Source organism: Gallus gallus, chromosome 1, assembly GCF_016699485.2.
Source record: "Gallus gallus isolate bGalGal1 chromosome 1, bGalGal1.mat.broiler.GRCg7b, whole genome shotgun sequence".
Lineage (NCBI taxonomy): Eukaryota > Metazoa > Chordata > Aves > Galliformes > Phasianidae > Gallus > Gallus gallus.
In genome coordinates this window covers 189,146,265-189,159,849 of record NC_052532.1, presented here as the reverse complement: position 1 = coordinate 189,159,849, position 13,585 = coordinate 189,146,265, and the positions used below count along the sequence as shown (strand labels likewise).

At 41.0% G+C, this 13,585-nt stretch overlaps 1 protein-coding gene across 37 annotated transcripts in view; it reads left to right on the top strand.

Annotated features, from left to right (window-relative positions):
- DLG2 (discs large MAGUK scaffold protein 2) overlaps positions 1 to 9,414 on the top strand; it is a 999,237-nt gene extending 989,823 nt beyond the window's left edge. For all 37 annotated transcript variants that reach the window (XM_040647195.2, XM_040647185.2, XM_040647172.2 and 34 more), the window contains 2 exons: positions 2,809 to 2,900; positions 4,088 to 9,414. In XM_040647195.2, coding sequence (XP_040503129.1) covers positions 2,809 to 2,900; positions 4,088 to 4,194 — 199 coding nt within the window. In that variant the 3' untranslated portion in view covers positions 4,195 to 9,414. The remainder of the gene's footprint in view (positions 1 to 2,808; positions 2,901 to 4,087) is intronic.
- Positions 9,415 to 13,585: the final 4,171 nt, after the last annotated feature.

Below are 13,585 nucleotides of genomic sequence, written 5' to 3'. Positions count from 1 at the left end.
AAAATCTGCTTGTAAGGATAGATTTATCTGCCATAACTACTACACTTGATCATGCAGACAAGTTAGAAGTTAATATAAGAGCAAGGTAAAACTCTAAAAGACAAAAAAGATGGATAGCTGTTCAGGATTATCGTAAACATACCAGTTGTCAAAAATGAAAATCAGCTGGAAGCAAGAGAACTTGCATCTGCACTTGAAGCTTGGTAACTGGTGGTTTTTTCTCTCCTTCCTTCCTTCCTTCCTTCCTTCCTTCCTTCCTTCCTTCTTTCCTTCCTTCCTTCCTTCCTTCCTTCCTTCCTTCCTTCCTTCCTTCCTTCCTTCCTTCCTTCCTTCCTTCCTTCCTTCCTTCCTTCCTTCCTTCCTTCCCTCCTTCCTTCCTTCCCTCCTTCCTTCCTTCCTTCCTTCCTTCCTTCCTTCCTTCCTTCCTTCCCTCCTTCCCTCCTTCCCTCCTTCCCTCCTTCCTTCCTTCCTTCCTTCCTTCCTTCCTTCCTTCCTTCCTTCCTTCCTTCCTTCCTTCCTTCCTTCCTTCCTTCCTTCCCTTCTTTTCCTTCCTTCCTTCTCCAGCTCTACATGACTCTATATCACAGGTTGAATCCTAGAGGGGCCCTTGTTGACACCTTCCAATTAGCCTCTCTCTTTAGAAGAGGGAAAATAGTGGTTGGGTCACAGGGATGAGAGCTGAGAGTAATGAAGAGTCTTCCTGGGCAAGTGCTTCACTGGCAGAGGAGGAAATCCTTAGGAAAGCTGCCTGGAGGGGCATCTCTTTGAAAGCATTTTTAATTCACCATCTGTGCAAATCCCTGGCTAGAAGAGAAAAAAAAATTAGAACAGACCATTGTTTGACAGCATTTTTAATTTATCATGAACAATGGACATCAGGGTCCTCCTCCTTCTCCATCCTCTCCTGAAGGCACAAGACTGTCAGAGACACAAATACAACTAGAATAGTTATACACCAAAGGCAATTTTATGTCCTACAAATATAATCCACATTTCTGCTTATTTCAAAGCATTTACTATATTAGGTGCTTGTTTGTTTTTTCTTTTGTTTCTTCTTCTGATAGTCAAATCTTGAAGACTTCTCAGAAATTTACCAGATCTGGATGAAGGAGGATGTTGTTAGCACTAAAATAATGGTTGAGGGAGATAAAATGCTAAATGTTAAATTTACATACAAATGTTCAATATTATGTCCCACTCTAAGCCACAGTTTCAATTCAGTCACTGAAAGATGGATTCACGTAGGCACAGCTGATGAGAAGCCAGCCTAAGCTCAATTAAATAGCCATCCTTCCAATAAATAGAACTACTAGTATTACAAAATTAGCAGTATAATACAGATTAAACCTGTTATTTATACAATCCACAAATGACTGTCATAAATTTTCATAAAAATCTTTCTTATCCTTCACTGTATAAATCTGCTCTCTGAATTGCATTGGTGCTTCCAGAGGGATTCACTAAGCAGTGTTCCCAGTTATGGTTAGCTATATGGACAACTTTCAGTCATTTCTAGAAAAATGCTACTGCATCCTGAACAACTTACACGGTGTATATCAGAAGCTGGGTAGGAGGTAGCTGTAGCAAGTTCACACTGTTGTGCACTTCACAGATCATTTTTTATGCACCATCATGCACATAATTTCCTACATGCATCACATATGTCATACTGTATACAGCTCATTACCACAGTCATATGATTCGGTGCAAGACATTAAATCAGATTTATGTAGGACACAAGATGCTCACTTCTCTTGCTCTACTAGTTGCCTCAGAAAATGCCCTTCGTGTTTTAAGAAAAATGAATCAAAGCTGTAAAAATGCTAGAACAAGCAAATTCTATTTATTATTACTAATTAATTTGTCTATCTGCAGGCATATATGTGTAAAGCACTAATGATTATGAGCTTGATTCTTTGCATGTATACAGTGATATTAACAACTGAGCACATATGAACAACACAACCCATTTCTTACAGCTATGATATAATGTGTTGAAATAGAAATACTCCATCAAATAACAAAAATGGTGCAATAATAGGATGTTGTTGGCATTTCTATATTTTACATTTGTTGGTAATTTAAACATTTTAGAGTCTACAAGACACACTGGGAATCTGTAAATTTAATCAGGAAGGTCTGAAACGGAAAAGAATATAAATAGGTAACTCATCCTAACTCTAACTGCTCAAAAGTCTTGTTTTGATTTCTTGTGACTATCTGGAACCCATGCCCATGCTTCAACCAAGGAAATCTTTCCCCCAGGTCCTTCTAGGGCATCCCTACAGGGTTTACAATGACTCTGGGATTCCTTCTGTAGAGTCACGAGTTCTTCTGTGCTCAGTCCCATCTTTAATCATTATTTCAGTCAAGCTGCATTTTCAGCAGTTTGGACAATCTTATTCATCCAAGACAGGCAGCTGAGGGCCTTGGAGTTAAGCAGGTTCATAATCTTCAGCTCTGGAGGCAAGAGTGCCCTGAGTGCTCAGATGTTGAGAGCTCCCTGTCTACCAGCCTAAGCCAGGAGATGCCATGTGTCCATTTCAGTTAGCAGGTCTCACATTTTGTTTGGAACATAGTGGTGGTAAACCCAAAATAAAAATGTGGGGGAATTTGGAAATAGAGGAAAAATCTGCAAATATGGGTTTATATTACCTAAAAGTAGAAGTAAAGAACTGACTGTGAGCTGATGAAAGAATTTAACCACTTGGTTCTTGTACCTATCTCAGTCCAACGGTGAATTGAGTGCATCTTTTAGAAAGCTGAATAAAAATCCAATCTTCTTGATGACTTCCTTTGTGTTTCTAGGGAAATGAATAAACGTCTTACAGAGGAGCAAGCCAAGAAAACCTATGATCGTGCGATTAAGTTAGAACAAGAATTTGGAGAATATTTTACAGGTATGTTTTTATTGAGTAAAAAAATCATAAGGTATATATTTTACTAAAATACCAAATCAGCTCTTTCTCTGGCATAAATTCCCTATCAGTACAGTATGCCCATAGTAAGGACTTCTAGCTCAGGACTATTGCTTCCCATTAAACTCAAGAGCAGTCAAGGCACTCAGCACCTCAGATGTTTGATGCCCTATGGGATAGCTATGCATTAATTTAATTCCCTCCCTCACCTAAATTTGCTATTGCTGAAGTGAATAAAATTGTTGCATCATTACACTTGTGCAGACCAAAGCAGAATTCCTCACTGACTCAATGGTATCACGGACTTTTGGAATCATAGAATATCCCAAGTTGGAGGGGACTCATATGCATCATGAGAGGGCAAGACAAAGGCATCTTCTTCCTGACCTGTAGAAGAGCAGGATTTAAGACCTGTTCTGCATCCCAGCCCCATTGGGCTGAACTAGGCAGCTCACTGCTCAGTGGACTGATATTTGTGGACAGAATTCAGAAGCCCGCATTTGTCCCTTTATATGCTGGCAGTGCACATAATGTGAACTGCAATTCCAGTTTTCTGCTGTGGGGAAAGGCACTTCAAGAATATAGGCACTGTTTTGTGTTGCAGTTGCTTTATCTTCAGTTACTTTGAGCCTGATCTAATTTCCTTTTGCAGGCAAAAGTGAGTTTATTCCAACAGGTGAGGAAAATTCCAGGCTGGATATGGCTCTGGGCAGCCTGGTCTGGTGGTTGGCAACCCTGCACATAGCAGGATAGTTGAAACTAGATGATCATTATGGTCCTTTTCAAACCAGGCCATTCTATGATTCTATGAAAATAATAGATTGTAAATCTGCTGCCACTCACTAGCTTCTAAATCACATGGATGTTAGACTTGCAACCTGCTATGCAATTCATCGCATGGGACAGAACTGCTATCTCTCTAAATCAACAATCTAGCTCACTCACTTTACTATAAGCAAAGGGGTGGGTCTCTCTCATGGGAAGGTGCCACTAGTTTGAACTCTGTTGCCATCTGCAAGGTGGATGACTTTTCCATAATCAATAACACTGCAGTATAATACAATAGCATTTCTTCTAATGTCATCAATAAGTACATTGAAAATCTGCTGACACTAAATGCTGTAGAATGTATCGATTAAAAGAAGTATTGGTATGTTTTCTTACTGCAGCTATTGTCCAAGGAGATAGCTTAGAAGATATATATAATCAATGCAAACTTGTAATTGAAGAACAGTCTGGGCCTTTCATCTGGATTCCTTCCAAGGAAAAATTATAAGTTAGCCACTGCACCTCTGATTACGACGGGAGAATATTTAGAAGAAAACTATAATATACTATTCGGAGGCTTTCCTGTTTTTGTTGCATTTATGTTCTTTGCAGTCAATGTGAATTTTGATGAATGTACAACACAAAGTGTTTGAAGCCATGAAGGACACTGATGGGTCAAAGGGTAGGAACAAAAAGACTTCTACCATATAAAGCAAATCTGTTGTGTGCTGAAAGCACCAGTTGTAGGTATAAACTTCTGACATGGAGACCCTCTGTCAAGGGGAGCTAGCCACCTCTTGTGCCCATGCGGACATTTTGATCAATTTCAATGGCTGAGCTCAGTGTGTTGATTGCTTTAAAGAGAAGTTCCCAGCTCTTGAACCTCATATAGGGCTTGATTCTGCAAGGCGCTCAGCACTTGACCCCAATTCCTACACATGTGAGTAGCCCATTGACTTGGAGTTACTTGTGATCCTTCCCTATGCCATTCAGTCCCATCAGTTCCAGTAGGACTATTCATGTGCTCAAAGCTAAGCACGGGCTTAAGCGTTCAGCTAGATCAGGGCCACACGCACCTTGCAAAATCAAGCTCAGAGTTCTTGGTCCACTTCCTACTGAAGTCATTGATAGGACTGTCTTTGACTTGACTGGGAGGTGGACCCTATTCTAAGCTTGTCATTGCACATTTGTAGTTGGTACACCTCGACTTTGGTAACTATGCACATCTTTTGATTTCTGAAACCAAGTCAAGCATTTCTTTTTTCCCCTCTGGAAACACTATTGCATCAGGAACTAATAACAATATAGTTTATTTTAATGGATTTTGGGGGTGAGAGAGGATGGAAGCATTTCACATCACACATATGTGCACACAAATACATTCCCATGTGGACACACACAAGTATGAGGATTCACAGCACCTGTGTTGACGAGGAGGGATACAACTGGGGAACGCTTTAAATTTTTTGATTGTCTATTTTATCATTTATATTGACAGAAGGCACTTAAAGATGGAATAATTTATAAAAATAAAAATATATTGATGTATAGAAACTAATTTCTATAGGTAAAAATGTTTTTGTGAGATATTTTGTAAAGATTAATTAACTGAAAGATTAAATATTTACACCCTTGTGCGACTGTAAAATGTAAAGAGGACCATCAAGTTGCATTATCCCTTTTCTGTAACAAATTCTCTATTACTAATGACAAGCAAGATAATTCCTTAAATTGTAGTTGTCTGATTGTTCTTCTCTCAATCTAATCCTCTTCCTTGCCTCTATTTAATCATGATGAACTCCTGTGGAAAAACCTCTTGAACTGACTGCCCTGCAGGACCTTTTCTGAACACAGAAGGATAATGCATCTTTAAATTGAAATGGATGACTTCTCAGAAGCAAGATGTCAGTGCTTGAGTGCAGTTACTACACTTCACCCAAAAAAATGTTTTATGATTCTTCCTGTTTCTTAAGGGAAATACCAAAAGTATTTGATCTTTCCTCTATTTGTAGGCAGGCAGGTCACCAACTAACTTGTATCTTCATTCATTTCACAGTCAACAAGGGTCTTAAAAGCAAAAACTGAGGCAATGGACATTGCTAGGGATTTGGGGAAAGTCTGTGGAATTGCAGTTCAGTGTGCAGAGAAGGGGAGAGGGAGGTATTTTCTCCTTGTTTCGTATTGCCCTTCTTTTCTATACTGATTTCATTCTTCATTCTTACAAGGGGACAACTGCAAGAGGTACAATGACAGTAAGCTGAATTGCCTTCGCTGCTGCTGGACCAAGTCTTAAAGAAAGCCCACAATGTCCTGCTTGCCACGCTGCAGCAGTCTAACACTTAATAGCTGGTGGCTTCAGCAACCCTAATGTTTAAGGACGTTTTAAGGGCAAATGCTAAACAAACTCCTTAGTCACTCATCTCTTTGCAGCTGACATTTTTGCACCTGTCCGACTGACAGGCGTACCCAGCCAACCTCTCCAGAGGATGCCATGAGCTGGATGTTTGTAACATAGCCACCAGTAGTGACGTAGGTAAACATGTGGGCATTTCGGTGGCCCAGCGGTGGCCCCTCACATACTGCCCAGCTACGGTAACTTTGAGAAGTTCACACTTCTTTTACTACTATTTTTCTTGCCTGGCCAGCACAGAGTTATATAGAAGGGATTCAGTCAAGTCTCCAAAAGAGCTTTGTAACCAGAAGGGCTAGAAACATTTTTTACAACATATAAATGAATGAAAGCTTAGATTTTGGATAATTCTGCAGAAATCCACAGAGTGACCCCAGATCTTCGGATGCCATGGATTTTTCCATGCTGGCAAAGTACTATTGCCCCAGGTTGGGAAATAGCCCACTGGACCTGAAAAACCAAGTATCCTAAAGCAGGAACTTCATTCTAATTTTCAGCTCTGTTTTTAAGCAATCAATCACACCTGCTTATTTGTTTCTTAGTTCAGCATGCAGCCTTTTACGGTACTATCCTTCTAGTAACTGTTTTGCTTTGTCATGTGCTGTGCTTTATGGTGAACAATAACACTATGGCTGAGTACAATCAATTTTTCCATCAGTCCTTGGTTACTGTAGTAACATTATTTATTTTTCCCTGTCTGTTGTTTGTGCTTCCAATTTAGAGTTGCCATTGCACTTCTCTTTTTTTTTTCTTTTTTTTTTTTTTTAAATAAAACTTATATTTAAAAACAATTCACCAAGAGAAGCAGTAAGAGGTCTTATTTCCCTTAGGACTTGTTCTCCCATTTGTTTTGTGTGTTGGCGTTTTGCGTTTCACGTTTCAGCATCCTCAGAGCTGCAGTTCATTTTTGTATTGCAGCTGTTCAGATCATACTGGGTGGTAGTGGGAGGAGGAAGAGAAACACGAGATTCATGCAAAATTACATCTGGTGCAAAATAAAAAAATTAAAATGTCCAAACTCACAACCCACAGCAGTCGGCACCTGAGACCATATTGGTGCTAACACAGCTTAGAGTAATCAGATTCCTTTTCTGTCCATGTAAAAGACTAGCAAGCGTCTGAACATGAGACAAATGCAAATGCTGGACCCTTTAGGAAAAGTGCCAGATCACATCCCTGGTGCTATTTCTCATGTTCTGGCACAGTGTGTAGCACCATAGGGTCTAAGCAGAACCAAAATTACGGCATCTTTTTGTCCACCCATGAATGATCACAATGACATCTTGCTAGATTTGTGCAGATGTGCAATATTACAAACTATTTGTTTCTCCTTGCCACAAAGCATCTTCCATGCACTGACTCATTGAGAGCTTGCTAACAGGGCTCAGTGAAAAGGCCCTCTTTATTGGTCTTGTGGTCTGGCCACGAACCAGTGAAAGAGCCTCTTTCTTGCTTAATTCCCCTTCCTACAGAGGTACCCTGTCCATGCTAGCGCTTTGTTATTTCTTTGGTAGTAAAGGTTGTTTCTAGAATAATATTCTGTGATGTAATTGTGTTTGTAGCTAGCATGGTTTGATGCTCCGGTGTGGATAGGGTCCTAGGAACCATTCTGTGAAAGTCAAGGATAAGAAATCTCTCCGTTGCACTGAAATTTCAAATCCTCATCCTGGAGAGCAGTCTTGAACCAGAGCTAACAACCACTACGAGCCAGCGACAGTGTTCTAGCTATACAACATCCACCAATCTATTTACATCAATTTTCTATGGAGAAATTTTTTGTTTTATACCTTCGCTGTTACTTGCTCATAAGCAGTCAGTCAAATTGTATTTTTGCTTTGGTTTTCCCTATTTTCTTTCTTTTTTTTTTTTTTCCCTGACCAGAGGATTCAGCAAGTGACAACGCAAGAGGACACGTAGAGAAAACAGTGTTAATGCACAAAAGTCTTGATTTCTTTTTAAGCTGCAGATTTAAAGCCATAATATCTGCCATGTTCACAGAAAAGTGGTCTTTTATTGTTCATAGCATTTAATCTCAGCATTTCTTCTCTTGACCATTTTGTCTGCCATGTCATGCATGCAGTTCACTGTGCAACTGCATCCATGTGCTCAGGCCCATGCATGCCTTGGTGAAATAAATGTATTTTCCTGCTCCATCAAAAAACTAGCTCAGAAGTAAAAATGAGGTTGTCAATATATTAAAAACAAATTGACTGATCCTTTGCAGAATATTTTAAAGCACAAATCAGCATTAAAGTCAACAGTAAACAACAGCTAGAACCTACCCACCACATAGCCAGCCTAGACCCTCAGCCAGTGGAATTATGGTCACTCCATCAATTTCATACAATCATAGAATTGTTTGAGTTGGAAGACACCCTTAAAGGCCATCTAGTCCAACTACCTGCAATGAACAGGGACACCAACAGCTTCACCAGCTTGTTCAGAGCCCGTGTAGCCTGACCTTGAATGTCTCCAGGGACAAGTCCATCCCATTTATGCCATCTGAAGTTACACGTCCATTCTCTCTGTTACATCAGTTTTTTAGCATTACTCTAAAGCACCAAGGCCCCATTACTAACAGAAGCTCAGCACTTTGCACCATTATTTACTGCCCCTATTACTGTAGCACCTAGAGGGCTATGTCCTGGACCAATATCCTTTTGAGGCAGGTGCAGTGAAACTGCTGAACACAGGGACACCCCATGGGTCAAGCACCATGGCCAGATTTTCAGAAGGCTTCAGCCCCACCAACATCTCACCAAAAGCAATAGGAATTGCTGCCCCATTGGCTCTTTTGAGAATCTGTCTGTAAGGTGAGGAGTGTAAGACACGAGCCATCATCTCTCACCCCATGTTAGCTTACACCTCTGGCCCTGACCTACAGCCCAGGTACCTCATTCCGGCATAGAACAGCATTTCTAATGATGGGCGGTAGCCAGCATCTAGGCAAGATCATTGGAAAAAATAAGAAAAAAAAGAATAATACTTTTTAAAAAGCAACACTGTTGGCTCTTAGTGGGATAGCAACCTTTTCATTTCTGGATTTGTATTCCTACATTTGAATCGGTCAGCCCAAATTTCCGAGTGCAACAGGCTGCACGCAGTGTGCCGCTCTGTCCAGCATGCTGGCCAACGTGCGTCTCTTTGGCAGGATGTTTCTCAGTCCAGCTGTAGTGTGGAGTACTCAGAATCTGAACTGGAGTTTACAAAATACCCTGTCCAGCTTACACTCCTGTTATGTGTAAATACTCTGCGCATCCATTCCATTTGTGTAAAGAATAAAGCACACACAATTATAAATTCAAGATGTATATTTCATACTAGCCGTGTCCTTGCTTATTTATTCCACTCCAAGCTCTCAGCTGTGGTTCAGTTGTAAATGCTTGATAGAGTGTTTATAAATATGTCATGAATTTTATTATAAAATATTAATATTAAAGCATTTTTACACTTTATAGCAAATGGCTTCCTCACAAGGCATAATTTGTCTTTTTTCCTTAACACAGAATAGCAAAACAAAAGAAGGAATATGCTCTCAATATGTCTTGAGACCCTATCAAATATGCTCTTTATTAAAAGCATATCTTGAGACCCTATCACATCCACCACACATGAGAGGCAGAAATCTGGAAGTGGGATGGTAACTTCAAGAATAATTGAAGATAAAGAAACTTTTCTTTCTTGCACTGTTTTCCTTTTCTGACTTTGCAGAGATGTGAGAGTTAGCAGTGCGAAGATGCACTCTGGTGAACTGATGTTTCTGTTACCTTATCACATTTCTTCATCTTGGAAAATTATTAACGTACTTTTTTTCTTTTAATTCATGATTTTTTCCATGTTTCTGACAACACAGCCATCAGGCTAAGTACTGTAATAGTTACATGCGTGCAACCAGTTTAACAGAGCATAAGCATCAGTTGTGTAATGGGGTCCCAACAGCTCAGGAACCTTGGCTGTTTGTCATCCCAGGAGAGTCTTTGCAGATGTCTTATGGGCTCTGGGGTGGCCACGTGAACACTGTGAATTTTCAGTAGACACAGAAACAGGACAGTGACACTGCTTATGACACACAGACAGTGCTAAATTGAGCCTGCAGAGGACTGCAGAGCTTCCATATGGCTCTGGGAGCTACAACTGGCACTGCAAGGAGAAAAAAATCTGCCAGCCGAGTTTTATGTGCATAATGACAAAGATGGTTAATCACCTAAATGTTCATTGTGATGCTTTAAAGTTCTCGAGTAGATTCAGAAGAGTGGAGAAAATCCAAACCAGAGTTCACATTGATATGCAGATGAGTATAACTTAGAAGAAAAAAAAAAAAAAAAAGAGTTATTTTTGAGATGGCAGCCTGTTCACTGAGAGATTTTTCACAGCAGTAAGTTACTGCTCCAACAATTGTAGCAACAAAGCGATGTCGCTTTCCTGAGCAGCACTGTACAAAGCAGTCCGTAGGTGGGCTCTTCATTACAGAGCAGCCTCTCTTGAAGTACTTTCGTCTTCGCCCTGTTTCTGGGCAAACCTGAACTAATTCCCCAGACTAGATTATGCAGAAATGAGCAAAACGTGGAAGACAGGCTTTGTAAAATGCCTGGGAAATAGGAAATACTTGAAATTGCAGGAATCTGGGCATACTGTGACAGTGGTGCCAAACCTTGCCAGGCATGGAGCATGTCCTGAATGGGGACCTTCTCTCATCTGTCCACTGGCTTTGAATTCACACAGCCAGCCAAGTGTCTTGACTCAGTTGTCCAACCACATCACTGTGGCTTGAAAGTCACTATGTCCCAGTCTGAAAAAATATTGGGAACCAGAGTCCAAGGGAGCTGGGCAGTTCTTCTACTCGCAGGTACAAGTGGGTGCCTAGTTTGTCATGGGACAGTCATCTCACACCAACTTCCAAAGGAGTTCGGCTGCCCACCCAGCATGAGCAAGTTATTTACTTCACTATGATCATCACACTTTGTTACATAGCAAGGCAATGAATGACTGTGAGAGAGCATGAAAATGAGCTTCAGTTCCTAAATCCCTGGGCACTTACCAAATCCTCTTCCCGCCAGTAATCCACACAGCAATCTTTACTATCAGAAATCTTGGATAACACGAGAATAGTAATAGACCAACCAGAGAGGGATTCATCTACAGTGCTATTGCATTGCCCACTCCTGTGAGGAAGGTAGGTGACAGCGCAGCTGCAGGGCAGCAGAGTTGGGTGATTGGCCACCAGTACAATAACCAGAGCTGAACTGGTGTCCAAAGCCATTAGGAAAGCTGTGGGCCAGAACAGAGCTCCCCTGCTCTGTGAAGGAGGGCTGTTCTGGATAGCATCATCCACTGCAGGCACTTTCTGATGGAGACATTTCCTCCCTGATACCCTGGGGTGTTAATGATGTTGAATATCCCAAGGAGGCAGAGCATGGTGCCGAGAAGAGATACCTAATTGTATTTAGTGAGAAAATTGAAATACTTGTTGCAGAAGCTCATTAACTGCTGTCAACTGCTCATTAGCCCTCCATCTAAGCAGAAGCAGGTCTTGGCAAGCAGGGAAAATGAATTAGGTCTAATATATTGTTATCTTAATAGTAATAGGGCTGCTACAGCACCAGCAGAAAAGCAGTACACAGCTCACTCCTACATTACACCAGCTCATTAGCTAAGTCCTGGGCTGAATAACAAGCCTGAATTTGGCGTATGCTCTGCTAAATACAGGAGGTAAAGAACTTTAACCTATGTCTCACAGCTTTCCTTTCATACACTGATTCTCTGACACTTCCAAAGACCTTAGCTTGCAAGCAGCAAGCCCTCTGCAAAATTGAATCAGCTGTAAATTAAAATTTGCATGTCCTTAAACTGAAGAGATCTGGTATGGGGCTTAAACACGAAAGAAAAGCACTAAGATGCTGGAAACTTGTTCATTATCTTGAATGTCAAGGCACAGGGCTAAAACAGCACAGTTTTCACCACACTTAAGTACTAACAATGTCAAACTGATGTCAAACAACCGTTTATTTCTGTCCTTTTCTAATAAAAAGTGTTTTGAATGCTGTCAAGCTGATGACTCAAAAAACAAATCTCAAGGACCTGAGAGCAGATGTTTGTCTTTTATTCCTGTTATTGTCTATGTGCAGCATTGGTCTTGGACAGGCTTCACAGGGTGCAGGAAAGCACCCACTTTCCCTCTCTGGTTGTGTATTTACTGACAGTGTTGGATGTGATCTGCTGGGATTCAATTGCTGAGCAATGGCAAATATTTTCCAAGCATTCAGCTCCTAATCTGTATGTAATCCTTCCTTAATAGAGCTAGCTTTTGCATAGGTAAGCATACTTTACAAGATAATTCCAGAGCTTCTTTTTTTAATGGCAACCACACTGCCATATTTTAAAGATCCTGAATGAGAAAGAAAACAATATTCTGAAGCTGTATCCACTAAGTAGGGAAAAGCCCTGCAGATCCCCAACTCCAAAGCAATCAGCAGAAGGAGCATTTCCAACTAAACAAGCATAGGTGCTCACCTGAGCTTAGCTCACAGAGGGACTGGATTTGGTGTGCATGTGCAGTGTACAGAGGTGAGGTAAGTTACTTTGGGGTATGAAGGGGGGTGGTAATCTCATCAACTACAGCAGGTCTCAGATAGGTGTGATAAGAGCTGTGATGCAGGGAATGTCTCCCATTAACCAGCAGAGTTACAGATGGAGGCTGAAGGGTCTCTGAGAACAACATTATGTAGGATGACAACTCATTTTCAAGGCATTAAAGAACCTGAAATAAAAGACAGGGGAGCAAGCAAGTGGTAATTCATAGACTTATGAAAGAAACCAGTTTTAATGGAGCCTTTGCCCATGGAGACGAGTCCCTTTTGATCACAAATTTCTGCCCCACTTACAGCAACTATATTCCTTTGCACAGAAATCGAAGCCTGGATGCACCACAGTGTGTGCCTAATGACTTTGTGCAGTCAAGTTATGATTTCACTGCTCACAAATGTTTCTTGAAGAGCCCATCCACACAGGCATCCCAAACCCATCTCCTTTAGCCAGCTCCACTAGCTGCAGTGAATATCTGAAGGTTTGCTTTTCCCCACAGGCACGCACACGTGCATACAGAATGGCAGAATGGCTGGGTTATGAGAGACCAGAAACTCTGCAACATTTTGACTCATAGAGAGGGTACACATCTACATATTACTATCTCATGGAGGGTTTGCCACCTTGGCTGGAGTAGAGCCATTGGTTGCTGGAAGTTAAGACTGTTTAGGAATCAGCTCTCTTGATAGCAGTTAGAGCTGAGTGTTCCCAAGCTTTCCATAGAAAAACAGCCAAAGATTTATATTTGCCCTCGGTGACTCTTGCCACCCATTTGGTATGTGACAGGGGAATTTGCCTCCGTATTACATATGCCCATGGTGCTGAGTAGTAATAATGCTGCACTGTCCCACTATCTGTATGATCTCTGTTGTGCTAGCACAAACATAAGTGAGGAATGATTTAAACC